At 40.1% G+C, this 23,591-nt stretch overlaps 1 protein-coding gene across 6 annotated transcripts in view; it reads right to left on the bottom strand.

The window, feature by feature from the left end:
- The window catches only part of RAPGEF4 (Rap guanine nucleotide exchange factor 4), a 288,407-nt gene that overhangs the window by 38,983 nt on the left and 225,833 nt on the right, over positions 1-23,591 (bottom strand). For all 6 annotated transcript variants that reach the window (XM_059394172.1, XM_059394171.1, XM_059394173.1 and 3 more), the window contains 5 exons: positions 22,629-22,705; positions 22,033-22,179; positions 20,003-20,118; positions 14,682-14,770; positions 10,616-10,694 (listed from right to left, as the gene is read on the bottom strand). In XM_059394172.1, coding sequence (XP_059250155.1) covers positions 10,616-10,694; positions 14,682-14,770; positions 20,003-20,118; positions 22,033-22,179; positions 22,629-22,705 — 508 coding nt within the window. The remainder of the gene's footprint in view (positions 1-10,615; positions 10,695-14,681; positions 14,771-20,002; positions 20,119-22,032; positions 22,180-22,628; positions 22,706-23,591) is intronic.

Here is a 23,591-nt window from a genome sequence, read left to right as displayed (position 1 = left end):
TCCTTTGCCTAAGCTCTAAGTTTCCCAGAGCTGATGAATACCTAAACCAGAGTTGAGTGTCCTCTGCTCTTAATGAATAGCTCCACAGGCCCCTGGGATCCAGCAATGGCCAAATCCACAGGGATTAGAATAAGGCTTGGTTTCTTTTCTCAAGAAAGTTAAGTGTTTTTGCCTCTGGAAAAATAAAAGGAAGCACTGAGTTGTTTCATATAGTCTCCCTTTCCCTTTACAGATGTTACTGGAGGTGGTAGTGATAGTACTTTTATAAGCTGAATCCAGGCATATGCTCAAGCATTCTGCCCCTCCACAGGCAACAGATTGTTCCATTCCAGAACAGTCTGTTGAATCAGATTCTCAAGGGACACAGAGAAGACTTTATGTAATTGATGATACCTGAAATGGTTATAGAGGATGTGTTGGGGCTTCTGTTGATTCCCATAACACTTTCCCCAGGTTTTAGAAGATTTATGTGATTTATTTTTAGATTTTATTTAACATTTACAAAAATGATGGAGAGAGGGGAAAAGACTATATTCCCTTCAGACAGCAGCTGGGGGCTAGGGGTGGGAAATAACATCCCACCAGGTCCCTTGTCTCAATATGATGTAAAACAATTAAACCTAAAAAGAGTAACATTTCAAATATAGTTTGTTCATAAATTCAAACACAACAGGAAGGTCATAGAAACCATTACCTTCTTTGGCTAGAACCAGAACAACCCATTAACCACTTGATGGAGAAAGTCTCATGGGAATACAAACCTGGCTCTTCCCCAGGACAAGCAACCATTTAGAAAGGATGATCCATGGAAACCACATACATAAGATACTTTTCCCCCCAACATAAGATACTTTTAACCACACTATATGAAATATATACTTGGCTAGTGTCTATGTTAAGTGCAGTTAGCAGAGAAAATAAATTACATCACAATCCTGTGATTTTGTCAAATGATAAGGACATACATATATTAAGCAGGGCCATGACTCCTGATATCATGACGGTTGGGTTCAGGAAAGAAGCAATATGACTGCTTGAATTTATGGTGAAAAAGACACAGAGAAATAAAGTGTTAGATAGAAGTCTGTAAGAAACAAGACAGGAAATAACAAGTGTTAGAATGTGGAGAAAGGGGAACCCTCTACACTGTTGGGAATGTGGGTTGGTGCAGCCACTTTGGAAAACAGTATGGAGTTTCCTTAAGAAATTAAAAATAGAGCTACCCTGTGACCCTGCAGTTGCACTACTGGGTATTTACCCCAAAGATACAGATGAAGTGAAAAGAAGGGCCATATGCACCTCAATGTTTATAGCAGCAATGGCCACAGTTGCCGAACTGTGGAAAGAACCAAGATGCCTTTCAATGGACAAATGGATAAAAAAGATACGGTCCATATACACTATGGAGTATTATGCCTCCACCAGAAAGGATGAATACCCCACTTTTGTATCAACATGGATGGGACTGGACGAGATTATGCTGAATGAAATAAGTCAAGCAGAGAGAGTCAATTATCATATGGTTTCACTTACTTGTGGAGCGTAAGGAATAACATGGAGGACATTAGGAGAAGGAAAGGAAAAGTGAATTGGGTGAAACTGGAGAGGGAGATGAGCCATGAGAGACTGTGGACTCTGAGAAACAAACTGAGGGATTTGGAGGGGAGGGGGATGGGGGGTTGGGTGAGCCTGGTGGTGGGTATTATGGAGGACACTATTGCATGGAGCACTGGGTGTGGTGCATAAGCAATGAGTTTTGGAACACTGAAAAGATATAAAATAAAATAAAGTGAAAAAAAAAGTCTGTAAGAGAATCTAAAATTACTTACATTTTTATCTTAAATACAATTAAGAAAAGGCCTTAATAGTCAATGTTGGCCAAAGTCATCACTGACACACTGAGTGGATTTCAGATGATTCACAGAATCACAGAATCTGTGAGTTGCAAAAGCCCTTTGATTGTATCTCTAACGCCACAATTTCAGAGGGTAAGGAAACTGAGGTAGAATGAGTTTAAGTGTTTTTCCAAATCTACCAAAAGAATTCTTGATATTAGAACTCAGTTCTCTTATCTCTCCCCAGGACATTGTTTACCTGTCTCTGTTGGCACATTTTGTCTGATATTAACATTTCTTTATGCTAACATGTATTATGCAGCAGAATTAGGGGATTTGAAGTTTATCGGATAATGGGGAAATCAGTCTGAGATGCGGAAACTGATCCCAAAAAATCCACAAAGAAGACAAAGCACATACAGGAAATCAAGAATTAATTGCTGCAGCTCCCTGACAATCTGATGGTCAGGAAGGCATAGGGTTCCTAATGTCTGAACTAGATCCTCTCTGCCATAGTTCCAACTAGTACCTCTTGATTTAGAAAGCGGCTTGGGGGTGACTGGCTGGCTCAGGAGGCCGCACATTGGGACTCTTGATCTCGGGATTGTGAGTTCAAGCCCCATGTTAGGCATAGAACTTACATAAAAAGAAAAAAAGCAGTGACTCACCACTATTAACCAAACATTTGTGAGGTTTCAAATCCTAACTTGAGGTTTCTCTTGTTATGGTAATAAGATTTTTCACCATCTGGGAACATTAAATCAGAATCCTTAACAGCAGAAATGGGAATCATAAAAAACTTCAAATGTTTGTTGATTGACTGGTTACCTTAACTCAATTACACTGTTTGGAGTACTATATATAACACAGTTTTCAAAAACAGACAAACATCATGTCTCCTTAAAAGCTTTATCTAAATTATCTGAAATTCTGTTTTGTCAAGATGTCAAATACAGGGGCACCTGGGTGGCTCAGTAGGTTAAAGCCTCTGCCTTCACGAAGCTCAGGTCATGATCCTAGGGTCCTGGGATTGAGCCCTGCATAGGGCTCTCTGCTCAGCGGGGGGCCTGTTTCCTCCTCTTTCTCTCTCTGCCTGCCTCTCTGCCTACTTGTGATCTCTGTCTCTCAAATAAATAAATAAAATCTTAAAAAAAAAAAAAGATGTCAAATACAGATCATGGATACATTCTAAGGACGTTCATATTCAATGTCATCAGGAACTAGGTCCACACAAGTACCAGATATCAGGTGCATCTTTGAAATAGAATCTTTTAGTTACGGGGTATTTAATCTATAGGAACACAGACTCTCAGAATGACTGAATTCTTTGTCGAATTGGACCGGTTCCTTCGGCATCACTCAACTGACTGAGGACAAACTGAATGTTTTCAGTGTGGATCAGGGCTGAGGATCTGAAGAGGTGAAGGCCACGGTGTAGGCTACAGTCTTTCTACCCTGCCAACAGCTGGCTTAATATTCCATTGAGTCATTTTCCTCATGCCGGCTGTGCCGTTCAAACACTGTAATTATTTCATATATTTTTACCTAGTTATTATCTTACTCACCACAGGCACCTGTAATTTTTCTGTATTTTTTTTTTACTGCTCATTTACTTATTCTTAATTCAGCTAATAATGGTTCCACATATTAAAATTATCATGGAGAAAGTAAGTGAAAGCCTCCTAGGACGGAGAGGCGGCAGATTCATTACAGCCTACAACAGGGAATAAAATATTATGTATATTTTTTGCAGTAAGTACATGCTAATTATGCAGCTATTTATAAAACACTTATCAACATTCAAACTGATACCCTTCAATGTTGTTGTTTTTTAAGCCCTGCTTTGCATACAAGATCGCTGCTTGTAGCCGAAAACAAACTTTGGGGGTCATCTGCCCACTGACTAGACAAAGCATTGGTATATCCTTTACATGATGCTAGATTCCTTTCATGGTGGTACAATAATGCATTTATATGGGGCACTATTTATAAGGGGCTTGAAGGTTTATAATGTACTTTCACACACAGAGCCTCATTTGATCCTCACATCCACCTGATGAACTGGGCAAGACAGGTATAATTACCCCTATTATACAGACAGGGTTCAGAAAGGTCAAGGATAATTGCCAAGTACTACAGCTTGTAAGACTCAAGTCTTAAACACAGGTCTTCTGACTTCAGACCTTGTGCTTTTCCCACCGTGTTACAGGGTCTCTTTACTACCCTGCTTGCCTTCGTGGAGCATCCCAACATTCTGGGCTGCGAATCTATCCCTTCCTTCACGCAATATGTGCTTGGAAGGCAAGTTCTCGAATCAGACCACCTGGGTTCATCTCCCCGCTTCCCTACTTACAAACGTGAGGCCGTCGGACAGTTAATCGGCCATTTAGAACCTCAGTCTCTTCATCAGTAAATGTCAGAGGACTGCTGTTACAGATGAGCTGAGACAATACTGGTATACCATACAGAACAGTATCGCAGACATATTAAATGCTCAGCAAGTGTTAGTCACCGTCATTATTATTGGTCCGCCCCCTGGAAATAAAGTGAAATCTTTTAAATGGGTGGTTTGGGAACTTTCCATGAGACCTGGCCTCTCTGGGTTTAACTGTAATGCTATTCCCATCACATCAGCTGCTCCTGTGTCTATGTGAGCCTATGAACTTGAAATTCCCAGGACCACTCTCTGTGTTGTCATTTTTCTTTATGTGCCTCGCATTTTCTTGCTTGGAACTTTTTTTTTCTCATTGATTTTCAGAATTCTTTGCATTTTTAGAAGCCTCTTGTTCTTGGCTATTCTTTTTAGTCTTAACTCAGGGGCTAGTATTCCCACCAGAGAAGTAGGATGTGGACTAACAACCCATTGCTGGGTTCAACCCACTACTATTCTAACACTTGCCAGCAATGGAACTTGGGTAAAACGACATACCTCCTCAGTCTCATCCCCTCATGTAAAAAGAGTACGCATCCCGTGGTGTTGATATGAGGCTGAGAAATGGGTATAAAATACTTTGTAGAATATCTGATAACACCGTCATTTTCTGAGAAAGAGGATGCATCATATCATGATCAAAGCAAGTCTTCCTTATTGGAAATGAAGTCTTAAGTTGCATATCTGCAGAAATAAATTGCACTGAGAGTAGCATATGGATTAAACACTTGCAGAAACAATTGGGGGACTACAATGGTAAAATTTGGCTTCAACAAAATTTAAGCTGACAATTTTCCTTAGACATCTAAATAATATTCCTAAAAACTTGGCTTAATCTGGAGAATAAGAACCCGATGCTGTTTTGTAAATCATCAAGAAGAAAAGCAAATTTTGAAAAAGGTTCCTCCTAGGGAACCTCAGTCAACTTCTAAAGAGAATGTCCCAGCTCAATTTGACAGTGAAATAAATGATGGAGGCCCTGCCTTTTCAATAAAGGAAGCTATTGCGTTTGCTATGTCTCTGTATAAGGGATACAATATATAGAGAAGTAGTTTTAGCTGAAACTTCGTAGTAAATCTGTATTCTCCTTTTTCCTCTTTGCTTCAAGAAATGAAATGAATTTTTTTCCATGTCAAAAGCAGAGAATTTGTGTATACTAAGCCAAAAGAAATTAAGACACTAGGAAAAAATATTTGGCCAAAATTATTGCTGTATTTACATTTTTATGAATTTAAATATAAGCCATGATCATTCAAGATGCTTTCAGCTGTAATGACAATCTGTCCCGAGTCACAAAGACTTGTATTTGTTGACATAACAAGGAGTCTTCGGCAAGGTAAGCTGCAGGGTTGGGCAAGTGCAGTGATGCCATCATAGAACCATTTTTTTTTTTCCTGACTCTCCATGCATTTCAGCTTTGACATATGACTTATTCCCCTACTCATTGTAGGAAGGCCATCACTGGCAACTGGGGCTATAGGCTTCCTGTTCTCTTTCCTAAAGTTTGAGAAGCCCCAGAACATCTCTCTTTGAATCTCAGTCTACTTTGGGCCTGCAATACGAGAACAAAGCATGGCCAAGGGCAGCGTGTTACAGAGTAGCTAGACTGACCCACTGAGATGGCACTGATGACAAGGACAATGTCCCCTGCAGTTGGAATTATTTAGGGCTACATGGAGTTTCTCTAAACATTTGCCAGGATGTGTGTGATCTTAGGTGCTCTCTTGGCTCTATGTGTCTTGATTTCTCCCACATGTAAAATGAAATAAATATCACACTAGTCCTTTTTATGTCTCACATGTGGGGGCTGGGTGCTGGAAACATAAAGTAAATGATACGAAAAATGCTCCAAATCAAGGACATAGTTATTAAAATTCAAAATAATATTAACTTAGTTGTGATCACTTACTGAACTAAGGCCTATATGGATTTGTAAAAAAAAAAATAGTCTAGAGTTTAATCATAAAACACATAATTAAGACAACAGGGGAGCAATGCTGTAGTAAACATCAAAAGCATTAAAGCATTACTTACTCCTTGCCTACTTTCAAAGTAATGAAATGATCTTACATGTGGGCAAAGATTGAGCTGGAAGGATGTTGATTCAGCCCATTGTATTTGTTATAGAAAAAAAAATTTGAAAAAAAAAGTAAATATCCAATAGAAAGAGGCTAAGAAAATAAACTACGACAAATCTACCAGATAATATTGTGAGTTAATGAAAATGATAGCATGTTTTTCTCATGCATCTGCGTCACCTTGTTGCCCAGCACTATATGACACATTGTGTTTAATAAGAGTTTATGGAACTGGTTGGAAAAAAAAAGATGTAGGCACACCTGGGTGGCTCAGTGGGTTAAGCCTCTGCCTTCGGCTCAGGTCATGATCTCAGTGTCCTGGGATCTAGCCCCACATCAGGCTCTCTGCTCAGCAGGGAGCCTGCTTCCCCCTCTTTCTCTCTGTCTACTTGTGATCTCTCTCTGTGTCAAGTAAGTAAAATAAATTCTTTAAAAAAATGTAGTTTCATTTATATATATAAACATACACATACATGTCTGAAAAGATACCCACAGCATGCTATTAAGTGAAGAAGAAAATATTATTAAAAAGCATATACAACATGATCTCACTTTTATAAGATATCTATACTTTGAAAAAAATTTGCAGAGAAGTATTTAATGGCAGAGAAAGCTATTCATAAAATATTTTTTAATGACAAAGTACACAGAATTACTTATAGTATGATTCTCTTGTTATACTTAAAAATATAAAAGAATTAAAAATATATATATATATATATATCTACCTGTGAAGAAAAAAGACTGGAAGGATACATACCAAAATGTTAACAACGGTAATACCTGACAGGGTTATAGGTAGTTTTATTTTCTTTTTTAAAGACCAGTGGAAAACTCTACTGAATTTTAAGTGCAAATCTTAAAAAGATTCAAGAAACTAAAGATGAAAAGTACAGAAATTGAACAAATATAATTTTAAAAACTCATTAGAAAGCACTTGTATTCATCAGGTGAAATCGTGTTCCAAGCATATCTAATGAATAGAGATTTTTCTCTCATTAGCGTATAAAAGGCCTGAGATATTAATGTTAAAGAGAGTTCTACCATCTTCCTCCGCGCTAAAAGCAAAATTGGAGGTGACATACAATGTGGATTAAGGACAGAAAAAGGTGTCAGTGGCTCAGGGCTCAAATCTTTTCTGTACTAGTAATTACCTTTCTCTGAGCAAATCATAATTTTTCATTATCCTCGTTTATTGATTTGGAAAAAGAGCAGTGACAGTACTGACTTCTTCATAGGGCTGCTAGGCACAGTCACAGATATTAAGTACTTTGAAAAGACTCAGCCAAAGCAACTCACTTTAATCCAAGTGCTTTAATGGAACGAGGTTAAGTATTTTACTCTCCCTTCTCTCATGTTAATAATATGGGGATCAACCCACCAGCTCAGCTTTACCTGATTTCTCCCTGTGGCTGGTGCATGAAGTGTTAGCAGTTTATGGGTACTAGTTATTTGGTCTGCTCATCACCTATTTCTCCATTTCCTCTCTTTTTCTTCACAGACAAGCTCTGGGGGACTGTTGGGAAAGTGCTTTGCCTTCCTTTGACCAAGATGTCAGCAGGGACCTGAGCTAGGCCAACCCGACCCTCCTTCCTAGGGATGTGGGAATCAGCCTAGGATGCTTGGAGCAGATTTGGCCCCAAAGCAGGTCTTTATTTCTTGCGCCCAAGGCCCCTTTTGAAAGCCTGGGCTCTTCCAGGATCCCTTCAATTCTCTGAGTGAACCCAAATCCCTCTGAGAAATTCCTATATTCTTTAAGATAGTCACAGTTGGTTTATGTTACCAATGACCAAACAAACATAGTCTATATAAGAAGCCGACATAAGATGTTCCTACAGAAAAAGGGGAACTAAAAATTGAGTCCTCACCATAATATAGAAGCACTGCCATGATCTTCAGGGACCAAGCCCTTTCTGTTGGCCAGCCTGCAGCAGGGTAAGCCCCTGGCATCCCTGGGATACCCTCCCTCGGTCGGCATCACATAACAGCAATTTTTGTTGGAGGCTCTTGTTCCCATCTAAGGACTAGACATGTTGTCCAATATGGCAGCCACAAGCCACACATGGCTATTTAAATGTAAATTAACAAAAATTAAGTAAAATCACAGATTCTGTTCCTCAGTCACAGTAGCGAATTTCAAAGCTAGTGGATCCTGGTCTAGCAGAAACAGAATATTTCTATGATTGCGAAAAGTTCTACTGAACGTTTCATATATTTGGTTTCAATACGTTAGGCCTACTTTGCTTTGAGTCAACTGAAACACAGATAAACATGTATCCTGCAATGCATTGTCAAGAAATGTTCTTAAACTCTAAAGGATAAGCTCTTAAAGAAATAATATGTGGAGAAAAAAAAGTGACGCACTCCAGGCTCAGAATCCTATGACCTGGATGAATCCTGACGCTGCCACTTGCCTTGGGTATGTCACCCCACTGTTTCTGAGTCCCAGAATCCTCATTTGTAAGACAAAGCTAATACTAACCCAGTAGACACCTGGAAGGATAAATATGGGTCAATGTTGTTAGCAAGATACCTAACACAGAGAGTTGGTTCAAAATAGAGCAATGAAGAGAATCTAACTTCTCGTAGGGCCAAGTACGAAGGAGGTGATCTGAGGGCACTAGGTACTTTAGAAGACACCCAGCTATCCTGGATTCCCTCCGTCTACTGAGAAAAGAATCGGGATCAGATATCATAGGCCTCCCTTGATTCCACTGTTCACCTTCCTGACTTTCTCTCCTCTACCTACTACCATTTTCCCTACACCTCCCGACCTGGACATAGCATGGACTTCCCCTCTAGGAACTTCTGTTTTAAAAACAGAGATCAGTGATATGAATATCCTCAATCAGCTCTAAAGCAGAACAAGCTAATAAATGAAAGCAGAATTTGCAAAAACAAAGACTTGGGGTTTCTACTTGTAAAGATGGCATGATGTGGCCCGCTATATTCCCTCACTCTTCTCTGCATTTTGTTGGCTTAAATCTTATTGATATGCTAACTATTGGAAAAAAAGAACTCAGTGGTGGTTTTTATTTTTCCTTCTAACAAGTCTCAAAGGTCTAATAACGATTACCATGTGTGGATTAAAAGAGCACAGAGAGATCCTGAATGTGTTAACTTTATTTGAGAAAAATGGAATATAAGCCAGAAAGAATATATAATGTATGTGAGTCTCATTAAGCTGTCATTACTTGGAAAGATAGTTTCCAGGCAAATAAACACCCAAATCTCACTCTTGCAGTTGCTTCTGAATAACATATTCAACTCAAATCTCCCATCCTCACACATTCTGTTGACTTCAAAGAGAATTATGAGTGAACAAGAAAATGAGAATCAGGTAGGGCAATTATAATTCTGAAAAAGAAAAACATGCAACATTGATTGGATTGCTCAGAGGAAAAAAAAAAAAGCCATTCTCCTTCAATAGATTTAACTACTCAAAAAGTCAAAGTGTTTTGGGGTCTAAATTTTTGTTGCTTTAAATATAAAGCAGAATTGGAAAATATACTTTCCCATGACCCCTGAAGTTGAGGGTGTAACTCAATAACATTCACCGTTTTTATTCAACCTGATTTTCTGGATGCTCTCTCTGTGCCAGATACCATGTACTAATTGGTCAATTCAACAGACTATTGAAAAGCTGCCCCAAACAAAGTCAGTGCTCCAGCTGCCCAGGGGAACTGCCATTAGAATTTCCAATTTTGTGTGACTTCAGTCAGTGTGACAATAATAAAAATGGCAATGAAGGAATACATTTGGTTTCTGGAGGACAGGGTGGAGTAGGACAGGTGTGAAAGAAAAGCTACCCCATTATGGTCACCCATATTTATGCGCAAAGGGATTAATCCTGGACCTTGGAAGAAGAATGCAGGCAGGCCCCAGGTCATGCTGTCAGGTATCCTGCAGAGGTAAAGTGTCTGTTTCCAAGGTCAGGGAACTGTCCCTACTCTCTAAGAATTCTCTAAGAATACTCTTCTCCATAACTTTCTTTAACCTACCTCTCAGTTATGTATCACCTTCCTGAGGTAACTTGGCTCACATTTCTCTACACAGGTAACGGGGAGGAGATCCTTACAGCACGACCAAACCTGCTAGAGAGGGCTGGTGTCTACACTGGGGGGAAAATTGTGGGTGTTTCAGTTTGACAGTGGTGGAGAGCATGACCCTGCCTGGGCTGTGACTTACCTTCAGAGAATGAAATGAGATAATGACCAGATAGATACGAGGTGTCTTCAAGGGAATAGAAACTTCAAAACACAAAAGGATATTGGGCCACCAAGGCTGGGCAAAGCTGGGTATTTGGCATAAAAACACAGTGCATCATAACAAAGTCATTTAAAACAGAATCTACAGAAAAGCAGAGCAGAAAAAGAAATTAGGTTTTTGCAGAAAGCTTTAGAAAGGCAAGAGTATCTATTCATTTGTTCTTGGTCGATGGTTCTTCTGCGTTGGCTTGGGGGATTTGAGTTTGACTGTACATAGAGGTACTACATTTTAAAAATAATAATGTTCACAAGCTTGAGATCAAAACTCAACGTCTTAGGACGGTGAACAAAAAAGTACAGTATTTTAAAGAGACAGTGCTGGTCACCTTAGCCACAATGCATATTTTAAAAATACCTATAATTAATGAGCTACCCATGGGCATTTCCACATGTGCAGGATTCACATATGGTCCTTTCTTTGTCTACCTTACACCATACATCTTTTGTCAACATCTGTTTTCCTTTATGTCTTTTCTACCCCTTGTTTCCATAGGGAGCAATGAAAGATGAGTGGACAATGGAATTCTAGAAAAAGGAGGCGGTAAGAGCAGAAAGTTGGTGAGGGAAACAAAAGCAGGGGGAAAAAAGGGACAAGATAAAGGCTAGGAGTGGGAACTGCAGCAAAACAAAACAAAAAACAAAACAGAAGCTCTCTGACACATTTAAGATGGTAGCTGAGATCTTTGTGACATTCATGTCACTTTTCAAATAGAAAATGGTAAAAAATGTACAAATTTTAATTGAATATATTAGATTTCCAAAGTCTATACTTTAAATGATCTTACAATTTAAAAATTAAGATATAACTGATATGTAACATTGTGGAAATTTAAGGTGTACAATGTGTTGATTTGATATATTTACATGTGACAATAGGATCATCACTGTCCTGTTTGCTAACACCCTACTAAGTCACATGACGACATTAGACTCATTTACATGTAACTGATGAGTGTAATCTCACACTGTCCTCACTTGGTGTTACCAGCTATTTTAGTCCCATTATTCAGTCCCAGAGAAGACACAGAGAAGTTGCCAGACAAACTATATGGAACTTTCCCCCTTAAGTACAAAAGGACTTCGGCTTTGACTAAGTTTAATCTCTAGGATCACCTTTGTATAAATTTTAGATATTCTTTACAGATGGTGGGTAAACTCCTATAAGAGTTTACAAGAATTATGCTACATAGTAGCTTAAATTTTGCTAAAGCAGAGATTTGAGGAGGGGACCCCAAGGCTGGCGAGCTGGTCACCTAGCACAGTATCCAGCCAGCACCCACATTTCAATGTGGCTTTCTCATTCTCTGCTCACAGGCAGTAACACTTGAGAACTGATTTAAAAAATCATTGTCTACTAGATAATAATTTCTCAAGTCACTAAATGACTAATGCTGGTCAGAGAAGTAAAAAGTTTAGGAAACTAATAGGTCTTAGGCAGAAAACAGATGTTCTGTAAATTAAGAGAAGGTACTGTCAGATCCAGGGGTGTACATTTCTATGATGAAAACCAGTTTCACTGTTGACTCTGACATTTCTCACTGTATTAGAAGCCCAGAAATGCCAAGGTCTCCCACCCTATAGCATCCATGTTTCATGGGCCTGTGCTAGGGTTATTTTGAGTGTCGAGGAGGACTGTGTAGAACATTCATATTCTTGATGATGGGAAGATACTGATTTGTTCTTTTTCTCCAAGTCATGAACATTCTATGTAAGAAAAATGGAATCAGAAAAAAACACAGATAAGGAAGTTCAATATTAAATTATGATGTTGACCTGGTTCTAACAACAAAAATGGAAGGGTCAGGAATCACATTCTCCATGCCAGCTACAGAATGCACTGATTTCTAGGCTTCAGTTTTTGAAGAAGCAATAATCTAGTCCCCACCTCTTTCAGAGGTGACTTTAAAAGGAAGGATATATTTGTTCTTCATGGGTAATTAAGATCTTACAGATCTTTCCTTAGATGCCATGGTCTCTCATGTACCAGAATCTTCCTTGTCAATCAATACTCACTTTACAGAATCTGCTGTTTCTTACACTAGGCAATCACACATTCTGGGCAAATAGTTAAACAGAGGGGAAAGATCAGTTATATTTTTCTTGATGCCAGGTTCTAGAAATTTGGTTTATTAGAGGTTATGTATGCCTCTAAGAAGTAAGGACTCCCCTTCTAATGGGTCCATTGAGGGTTTTCCTTTCTCAAGAAAAGTTTTTCTCACATTCTTCTCACTCAGACATCTTCAACCATTCCCTAGTGTTTACTTAGCTTTGCACTGAAGACCCTGTAAGATCTGGCATTAAATTCCTAGACCTTACTTTCCTCCTCCCACTTATATATATGATAGTCAGGCAGAACCAGACCACTTGGTCCTTCTAGGTCTAGGTCAGTACTAATGTTGTCCTTCAGTACGGTAGGCTTAGTCCCCAGTCTCTCATTACTAGCCTCCCACCTTCCTGAGGGCCACTCCCAAGGCTATATCCTCCATGACACTTTGCCTGGTCCCCTCAGCTGGTCCCCCTCCTGAAGAACTTGCCTTATGCTCAAGTTATTTGCACATCCCTCTATGTCCTTTGGCAGGTTATAAACTTCCTGAGGACAGAAGGGTGGCTTCTTGGGTTCACCTTGCCTAGCACCCAGCTTTGAGTCTGCCCTACAGGAGACTCAACAAATATTGAACTGAAAATGACTGCTCTAGAGTCAGAGATCCTGGCTTTTATACAGACTACTCCCCAATTAAGGTACTGCATGAAAACAAATCCGATTATCTCTGTATAAATGAGAAGCTAGAAGGAGGAGATCAAATAAGAAGTAAATCAGTGGCAAAATACTTTTCGGAGGTATATAGTAATAATGATGACTTTACCTTGAATATATTGCAAAGGTGATGGAACTGGGCTTTGAACTGTCACTAAGTATTTGACATAAATCTTTGAACTTCTTTTAGTGATAAATGTTCTCGGCATGCTTAAAATAGTAACCTATTATTCTGAGACAGGCTTGTAACATAGGATTTTTTTTTTTAAGTTGAATACTTGCTGTTCCAAAGTCATGTACAAGATGGTAACTGAAATGGAGAACAGTATGTAACTCTGAACATGTAGCTCAGTGGTGTGATTCGTCTCATTCATCCTCAAATCTCTGAGTTGTAGTTAGGAGGACTGGTTCACCATAAGGCAGTGTTATGAGTAGAATGTTTCCCCCCTGAAAAGATATGTTGAAATTGTAACCCTCACTACCTAAGAATGTGATCTTATTTGGAAATAGGGTCTTTGCTGATGTAGTTAAGAAGGAGGCATCAGCGTGAGCCCTAATCCAATATGAGTTGTATCCTTTATGAAAAGGGGAAATTTGGACACAGAGGCAGATGTACAGAGGGAAGGCTATGTGCAAAGGCACATAGTGAACATGCCACGTGAACATGAACATGCCATGTGAACATGAAGGCAGAGACCAAAGAGAAGCAGCTACAGAACGAGGAATGCCAATGGTCGCTGGCAAGCCACTAGAAGCTAGGAAAGTGGCAGGAACAGATTCTCATCCGCAGTCATCAGAAGAAGCCAGCCCTGCTGTCACCTTGATCCTGGACTTGTAGCCTCTGGCACTCGCAGATGATATACCTCTATTGTTTAAGCCACCCGGTTTGCGGTCTTTGTTATGACAGCCCTAGCAGGATTGCACAGGTGGGGGTGTTCAGTGACACCCTGGGGCAGCCTGAGAATCTGCAACTGCAGACAGAACCATTTTACTCTTAGCTGGCACAAATCCTTTATGGAAATACATAGGGTTAAAATGATAATCTAATATAGTCTATGGAAGGTTATTTCTAAAATGCATGAACAAGTCTGTGCCATCTACAAAGGACAGCCAGAACTGGGGCGGGCTAAAGAGGGTCAGAAAGATTGCTCCCTGACTTGTCCACAGAGGAAGGTTCTTTAATGTTAATATACATATCTTCCTTCTGAAACTGTGTGGCTACACACACTGAGAATGAATTCAGGTTTTTTGTTTTTTTTTTTAAACAGTGCTCTGCATGGATTTAATGGACACACAAAACTGCTCACTGTTTACCTGTTGCTTCATTTAAAGCTGGCTCAAGGCGTATTGTTTCTAGAAAATGCTCTAAAATTTTTTCAGGTGTTCCTGACATCACAGTATACCTGGATAAGAAATAAAAACCATTAGTTTTTCAGAAGTGGGCAAATCATTAAAGAATAACTTTTTACATACCTAAGGTTTTTATGTTTTGTATTTTATTTTGTTTTCATGTATTTGTTCATGTTCGGAATCCCAGTGAACCATCATGACTTAACTTATGGCTCATAGTCTCCTTATGGTAAAAGGGACCATGTACCTTGCCAAAGCCACACGGGAAGGCAATGAAGAAAACTCCCACAAACTAAAACATTATTCTTTTTTCCCTACATGGAACTAAAGAAAACTTGGAAAGTGGCTCTCGCAGGCTGGGAACGGAGAAACTTCAGCCTTGCTCTGAGGGAATGGAAAGGATCATGTAAATCACAGGGCAGTTCAGGTCAGGCAGGGGGAGATGGTGAGGGGAAGTGACAGTAAACTAGGTTTCCATATATGGGTTATTTGTAGCAAAATCTCAGTCCCACATTGGATTCCCCTGCCTATTTCTGGAATGTTCTGTCTTTCCCAACTGTACACTGGTATGTGCTTTGGAAACATAGCTAAGAATAAAACAAGAGAAAGGAAAACAAAAACCTAAACACCAGTGAGCAAATAAACTCCAGTAGCATCGGAATAGGAAATAAATCAACAGTAGAAAATTCACAGAATTTATTTTACTATCAAATATCTGTATTTTGGGGGAGTGGGGGTTTTAGTCATTATTTCAGAAGATCCATCCATGGGTTTCAACAATCCACCGGACAGGATTTATGTTTTAAACTGAATGTGGGTTATTTCGAAGTCATATTAAAGATAGCAATAAAACAGTGAATGAAAGCTATAGGCAAAATACGTTAAGATGATCTGAGTGATCCTATTCTAAAACTCAGACTTTGCTTTTCTGCTCGGGTTTTCACGTAAAACAAAATGATGGGAAGAAAAACAAGAACGAAAATAAAACTCGCGTATGTTCAGAAAGCAGTGGTATAATTCAGCTCCAGAAGAACCCAGATTTCTTTTTCTCCTCACCAACACCCTTTCCTTGCCCGTTTGAGACCTTGCAGGAAGTGTGTTGAGATCCCAAGAATATTGCGAAGTATTAATTGTCAAGGTCTTTACCTCCTGCCTGTAGGGGTATAGAAGGAGCAAGCCAACTTATAACCCTGTGCACGAGAAAACAGAGACTGGGTGGCGCGAGCCTGGGACTCAATGAGGCAGCAAACGCCGGCTCCCTGAAAGGTAAGGTGACCATTAGCCAGGACTATGCTGTGGGTGCTTGTGAGTGTATACATGCACTCAGGACCAGAAAGGAGCTGAAGAGTTACATCTTTGAGGAAGCCTGGCTTTGGAGTCTGGAAGAGGAAAGGGGGAATAGAAAAATAATAGATTTTAATCTCAAAAGTGTCACTCTTTTCTCCGAATACATAAGGCAAATGACAAGGGTTTTTCCTTGTGTAGGTGGTGCCTATTCGAGGAAAAGAGAGGGTGTCTCTATAATGACTCAGACACATAAATGGAGAAAATTGCTGAGGTCCTTCAATAATTCCTGAAACACACGATTCTCGGGTCATGCTTCCCACACGAGCTGGGAGATGAGTAGCATCTGACCACGTTAACAAGGAACCGGGTTACAGAGGGCATCAGCCTCTGTGGAGTGTTTACTATGCCCCAAACAGCTGGGTGGGCACTGAACAATGTCGTCAGGCTTATTCCTGCTTGCTAAATATGATCATCACTCTGCAGATGGAGAAACTGCTTGGCAAGGGGAGGCCGCAGACCTGTGGTCAGAGTTACTAAGGGCCTGCTGTGAGCCTGGGCTGGCTTTGGAGCACAGGTGTACGTCTTGTGGTGTCACTCCGGGTGGGTACCTGGATCCAAGATGCTCCGGATTGAGGCTATGTCTAGATACCGGCCACACATGCTGAACGGGAGCTTGTTTGTTTCCGAAAACAAGTTTTATTTACTTAAGTGTATAAATACATCAGATCAAACACCAGTTACGTGGACTGGACAGGGCACTGGGCAGCTGTTGCTAGGCAGCTGCGGGCTCTAAAGCTCGCTACAGAGCAGATGTGGAATCAGTTGGACATTCGTTCCTGCCTCTGAAGTTTAGCTCTGCCAGGTTGGCTTCCCATTCTGGTGTTTTTGGTTTGGACACTCCTTAGTTAGAGTATTATGTCAGGCCAAGAAGAATAAAGACGTGTGTGGGGGGCAGCCAAGATAGGAAACTATCATCTCATCAGAGAGAAACAGTATCTAACTGTCCACCCAGTGGATCGCAGAGGCCCCGGGATCTTGTTTTTGCTACAAATGGCTCCCTCTAGTGGTAACAGCTGGGGGCTGCCTTCGCCCATCCTCTCCCTCACCAGCTCCACAGAGGGTAGTACAGGTGTGGACACTCTCTTAGGGTAGGGAACTCTAGAGAGGGAGGGCCAAGGAGCTCCTGGCCAGACGTAGCCATCTGTGACCTTGCAGCTCTGGGCTTTGCTGAAACATCATGTTGCTGCTTTGTCTCACACTGAACGCTGCCAGACGCCCTCTGCTTGAGCTCTGTTTAAATGAGGGACCTGAACACCAGACAGCATGGCTCCCTTCAGTTTATTGCATGAAGGAGCTCCTCTAGTCCAAGTTAAAGAAAACCCCAATTGGTTACATTATCCAAGCTGTGGGATTTTAAGCCTGTGACAGAAAATCTTTTCCAAACACCGAGTCTAGAAATGAGGACACTTCTCTCTGCACCTAGAACAACAACAATAAAGGATGGGGAAGGAGGAGAGCCTAAAAGAGACTATCTTTCTGCAAACAGGATGGAGCTGAGAAATTGATAGGTCTCAGGAAAAAGTAACACGGGAACTAAAACAGGAATAGTCCCTTCAAATTTTCTCTTTCCTCCTAAAATCACGTAACCACAGAGCAGAAGATATCCAAAATGGTAAACGTTAGAGAGCCTCAGATAGTTTATTCATCACGAGAAACACTGTCCTGCTACTGACGTTTTAATATCATCCTCAGAGTTGAGTGGCTTGGGTAGTCAGGCAGTTTTGAAAGTTTAAAATGCATACATAAAAAACTGTTCTGGATTTCGCAGGGGAAAAGCGAATCAGAAAAATAACATTACTATCAGCACCAATGTGGTGACCCCCTTTGAGCTCAAAAAGGATGATTTCTGAAAAGACAGAGGCCCTCAAAATTCCTAAGTCCATCCATAGACAGCATTGTTGGCATATTATCAAAGTTATCCAGAACATCAGGCCAAAATTCACTCACATGGTGCCCCCTTTTAACTCTGGTCTGGCTTCAGAAAGCCCAACATGGGAAGGGGCCCCTTGAGAGAATGGCTTTTTCCTCTTCAGGGAGCTGATCTTGCCTACTGCATTATTTTGCGCTGACTGATATTTCTTAAATGGTTTGCTGTGAACATGCACACGTTTTTGAATTATATAAGAAATCTGGATTGGTCTGCAGAACACAAAAAAGGAGATATAACGGAAATCAGATCCAGGCCTAAAATAAATTGAATACATGGGCTTCTCCTCTTCTGTTCCCTTTAGTTTGATTTCATGAAAAAAAAAAATCTATATTTGGAAGGCGCTCTGAATAGACTATGTTGTAACAAGCAAACGTTTTTGATCATTCCCCTGTGGTATGAAGAGGTGAAGGAAGCGGGCCTCCAGGGGACTTCTTGGTCAAATGTTTCAAGGTTAAGGAGAATTTTCAAGGCTTCCTTTTTCTGGTAGCAAACTTTTCCTGAGACATTGTAGGCATTATTAAAGAATGCAGATTGCCACTATAAAATGGTCTAGATATATTTAAGCACCCTAAGGAAAATCAACGGGGAGGGGCCAAACTTTCACATAAAAAATGTTTTCAATTTCATCCCCTATGGGCTCAAAGGATGACTTCTAAAAACATTTATGTAAGAACATCTTTAAGAATGGATAGTACCAAAAAAAAGAACTCTGGTTGGCAATTTATAAGCTTATATGTGAAAGTTTGTTTTATGTCAGCCCTTTTGAAATATATTGGTCTGCAATGTTTAGGTGATAGTGTTGAGGATACAGTATTTACATACTGTATTTGGCTATAGTAAACTTCATGGCCAAAGGCAGAAAAGCATTTAAACTGGTCAAGCTGGACCTGGTACCAGTTCTGTCATTACAAGCTTTGTAATCTTGGGCAAGTAACTTGCTTCTCTGAGCCTAAGTTTTTCCCATCTGTTAACAGGGTTTTGTTGTAAGGATTACACAAAACATGCAAAATACATTATGGCTATCCAACATTATTCTATTTTTTCCTGCCTTCTTTGAAAATATGTTGATTCATCCAGATGAAAATGTCTGCGCTTTGGGCTTTTCTAGTCTAAACAGTATAAATTCATCAGTTACTGTGAGTAGCCTGATTAAAGGAACACCCCATTTTTGTTGCAAACAAAGGGAAATTACTTGGGAGGCATTCTTTTTCAATATATTATTTGGTGACACTTCTTTAGCTACAGAATGGGTGTTTTTATTATTCCAAGATTGAAGATTGATCTCTACATTAAAAACAAGATTCTGCAATCTTCTACAATTTCTTAAAGCTACATTTCCTTATTCTTCTGTCTTCCTATTTGAGTGTTGGTACCTTTGATGAGGAAAACAGCCTCATGCAAGGAGTTGCAACAAAAGATGGAACTGAGCATAGAGAGCTGAAAAAGGTTCAAGTTAGACAGGGAACCCGAGACATGGGGAGCAGACCTCCTTTCAGTGTTAGCAGGACTGGGTATTGATAAGGACAAATGGATGTTTCTGGGCTGCAATCAATAGGCTGTCTTATATTTGAAGTCTGGGTTCCCGGCCAAGATACTCATTCCGATAAGATGAAAGCACTTCTTGGGAAATCCTACACATGAAATTCAAATACCAAAGGTTCTCATCACCTCGGGGCCTTCCCATCCTTCGCACTGGCTGGCATTCTTATTTGCATTGTTCTCCCCGTCTTCTCTTCCAAAGCTATTACAGCTGAACACCGTAGACAGAGAGCGTCTGCAGAGTAGGGGAACAGTCTCCTCTGAATTCCTCCAGGCAGCACCACACTCCACGCAGTGCCAGAAATGATACATTATACTCCACAAGATGTGTGATTAGTCAATAGAGAGAAAAAAGTCACACACACTGCTGTCTTCCACAAAAAAGGAGAGCATGCTATTGTAGAAATGATGATACCATGTGAAAAGGTTAATCATAGTCTGGCAATTGCAGTGTTGGATGCAAACCTACTTTTGCTGAGGCTGTGAGTTTCCTTGATTAGAAGCCCTGTTCCCTGCTGGGACCTTCTCCAGCACCAAGACATCTTGGTCATGTTCTTTAAGTCTGACTGTATTCGCCTCAACGTCCTGTAAATACAAATTACACCACATACAGATGCTGCTGTTTTCTCAGACAATGAAAAAAATTTCAAATGCTTCAGAAACTCATTTGGTGCTTGTGATGCTAATTGTTGCATCTACAAATTAAGTCATTTTCAAAGTCAGGGCTGGAACGGTCAGGGAGAGGACCAGATGAGGTTTGCATCTCGTGGTTTTAAAGCTGTGCTTTTACCCCAGATTCAGAAAAACAGCGGAGGAGGGAAGAGGGGGTTGTGTTCTGAGAAACCTTTCAGAGAGGTGGCATTGTGGGAAGACAGGAGAGCAAGGGCACTCATCCTTACAAAAATAGGTGGTGGGCTTTGTATTCTGACTTTCTTCTGAGGGTGTGTGGTTTTCACGGGTTTGTACCTTTTCTCTCTCATCAAAAGGCTCTGTTTACTTTTTTAAAAAATCTGTTTGAAATGTATTAAACATTTTTTGTCAGTTATTTTGGCCAATTTTGTAAACTGTATCCATAATGATCCCAATCTGATTCTTTCAAAGAATTATTTTTGGGTGAGTGCAAATTTTGTGTGTGTAAGTTTCAAAGAGTTATGAAAGTTTACCTCTAAATTTCAATGTTATTTAAACAATTAAGTTAAAAATTGGAATATGCTTTTTCTCATCATTTGGCCCCCATTTTAAAAGAAATCAGTTAAGAACCATGTCAAATTCCATAAGGCATTTTTCTCTATATTATTTGGTGGCATATAATTTTAAATTTAACTTCCTTTGCATTAAGGGAATGCATTCCCAAGACAAACAAAAGCATTCCCAAATGTTGTCAGAAATTCTACTACCAAAGGCAAATGCTTAACAAGGTTGTGTACAAATAGGTGTTCCTACATAAGGAATGGAGGAGGAATTGCAAATCATCATGAAGTAATGCCAAATGTACCAGAAAGCACAGAAACTGCATTTCGGACATCAGGGTAGGCTAGAGAAAGAAGCTAAGGCTGGGAGAGGCAGGGAGGGAGAAGAGCAAAGCGATCCTCGAGGGAACAGTCTCTCAGCGTGAACTCAAGCTTGGACAGGATGGACTGCGGGCCACCTGAGAGGCCAAGGGTGGTAGGAAATCACCATCATCCCCAGAAGGCCACAATCAGGCCACCAGCCCAAGCTCTGTCATCCCTCCTAAGGGACCAGGGGTTGTGCATGCATGGGCGCATGCGTGCTGCATGTGTCTGGGAGGGGGGAGACCAGGGACCACATCTCTTCAACATCACCCACACTCACAAATACTTAAACTAGCTTAGATTAGGCCCATCTGCAGAACCAACCCTAAGTACGATTTCATATCTTCATCACCCCAATTATTCTTCACCTACCTGCTGAAGTCTGAAATTCCTGTAGTACAAATCAATTTGACATAAAACACTTGAAATGAAAATGCTTGGTTGGGATAACCATGAGTGATGGAAATTCCCACTCACATGTAATCACTCAGTAAATCAGGAGAGGGCGTGATGATACAGGAGAGGTTCAGAGTTGGGAAGAGACGGGAGGTAGAGACTAAGAAGGTCTAGGATGGAGAAAGAGCTGGAGAGTGAGGCGGGGAAGGATACAACATGGCAAAGCCAGACTTGCCGAAGAGAATGTCTCAGACTTCGACATTTGGCCAAGGCAATCCTTATTTTTCTTTAATTCTCAGGGGCCGGTAGGGATGTGTGGAATGATCTGGTCCAGCGCACACACTCCATTTGCAGCTTTACTGGAATACCCTCTTTGGGTCCCAGAATGCACAAAAGCACAGAGACCATACCAGGTATGTAGCCAAGGCTCTTTACTCTTAGAGCATTCGGTATTAGCAGTACTGCTCGATAAGCACCACACTACCATCTTTGCTTGTCTGGCATAAGGAAAAAGGAGATGCCCCTCGGCCACACTTCACCTTGGACTTACCCTCAGGATCCGGTTGAAATCCTCCTTGTCTACCCTTAAAAAGTGGCAATTGTCTTCTCTCAAGACGATAGAAGCAGCTCTTGGCGCGTCATTGACCAGTGCTAACTTGCCAAAGTCATCCCCTTCATGCAGGGTACAGACCACACCCTGGAGGGAGCAGAATACTCTGATGAAGAGGGTCCCCGAATCTGAGCAAACACCCACTCAGCCTCACACCACAAGACCCCCTTTCTCCCACACACTGTATATATAAATGGGCTGCACCCAGGAATGCCAAGGAGAGTTACATAATTACACTATAATGTTTTATTTTTTTTTCATTGAGGAATATGGATTATGGCCTAACTTAAATGCATATATTTTATGTATTTATTTAAAATGTATACATCTCTGAGGAGAGGAGTCCCAGAAGGTTCAATTCTACTGAATGTAATTTAGATAATCTATGATTGGAGATGCCATAATGTCTTTTCTAGATTGAGTAACAATGTTGTTGCAAGTTTAATTGTAGCACTGTTTTGTTAATACTTATAGCCACACTAGTAAATGGAGCATAACAAAGTTTCAAAAAGAAAAAGATATATATATATATATACCTTGCCGTAAATGACTACATTCACTGATCCTTTTAGAATAATGTACCAGGAGGTGCCTTCTTCCCCCTGGTTAAACACTAGATACAAAAAGATGAAAAGACTTGTGACAAGAATAGAAGCACATCAATATAAATTACAGCTTATCAAATCATCATTTTTAAGTCCCCAGAATTATGCATTTATTCCAAAAGGAAAAAAAATTACTGGCAAATGCTAACTTATTCAGGTGGAATAGTATCTCCTTTTCTATAGAACAGGAAAGGAACAGAAACACTGTGCTACTTGCTATGCTCTAAACGATATGAATTTACTAGAATTCAGTGCACTAGCAATCCATTTCTTAAAGCAATAAATACACTTTCTCCCACCATTCATCAAAACTTATGATGCTATAGAAAATAGTTTTTAAAAGTAATCTGACCACAAGGGGAAAGTTTGAAAACATGCAAATCAGAACTACATATTGTTTATGGATACATATCGACACGTTATTTAAATATAGGTTGGAATGATACCCACTACATATAAGGTAGGAGTTACCTTGGGGAGAGAAGAAAAGAATGAGATAAAGGAGGGAACAAGGGGTCTTCAATTGTTTCTATAATTTCATTCTTTAGAAAACATGAAAAAAATGGGATAATGTTAGTGTTTGATGAAGATGAAAAAGGTGCTTATAATAATCTCTATTCTTTTTAAAGATTTTATTTATTTGAGAGAGAGAGAGTGAGCGAGCAGGGATGGGGTGGGGGGTGGGCAGAGAGAGACTCTCAAGCAGTCTCTATGCTGAGTATGGAGTCTGATGCAGGGTTTGATTTCATCACCCTGAGATCATGACCTAAGGAAAACCAAGAGACAGACACGCAACCAACTGAGCTACCCAGACACCATACTTAAATATTTTATTTTTAATAAAATGAAAACAATCAAGAGTTTGAATGAAAAAAATGAATGCTGTAAGTCATC

Source organism: Mustela nigripes, chromosome 3, assembly GCF_022355385.1.
Source record: "Mustela nigripes isolate SB6536 chromosome 3, MUSNIG.SB6536, whole genome shotgun sequence".
Classification (NCBI taxonomy): domain Eukaryota; kingdom Metazoa; phylum Chordata; class Mammalia; order Carnivora; family Mustelidae; genus Mustela; species Mustela nigripes.
Note: the sequence above shows the minus strand (reverse complement) of the source record. Positions and strands in the feature narration are given on the sequence as shown.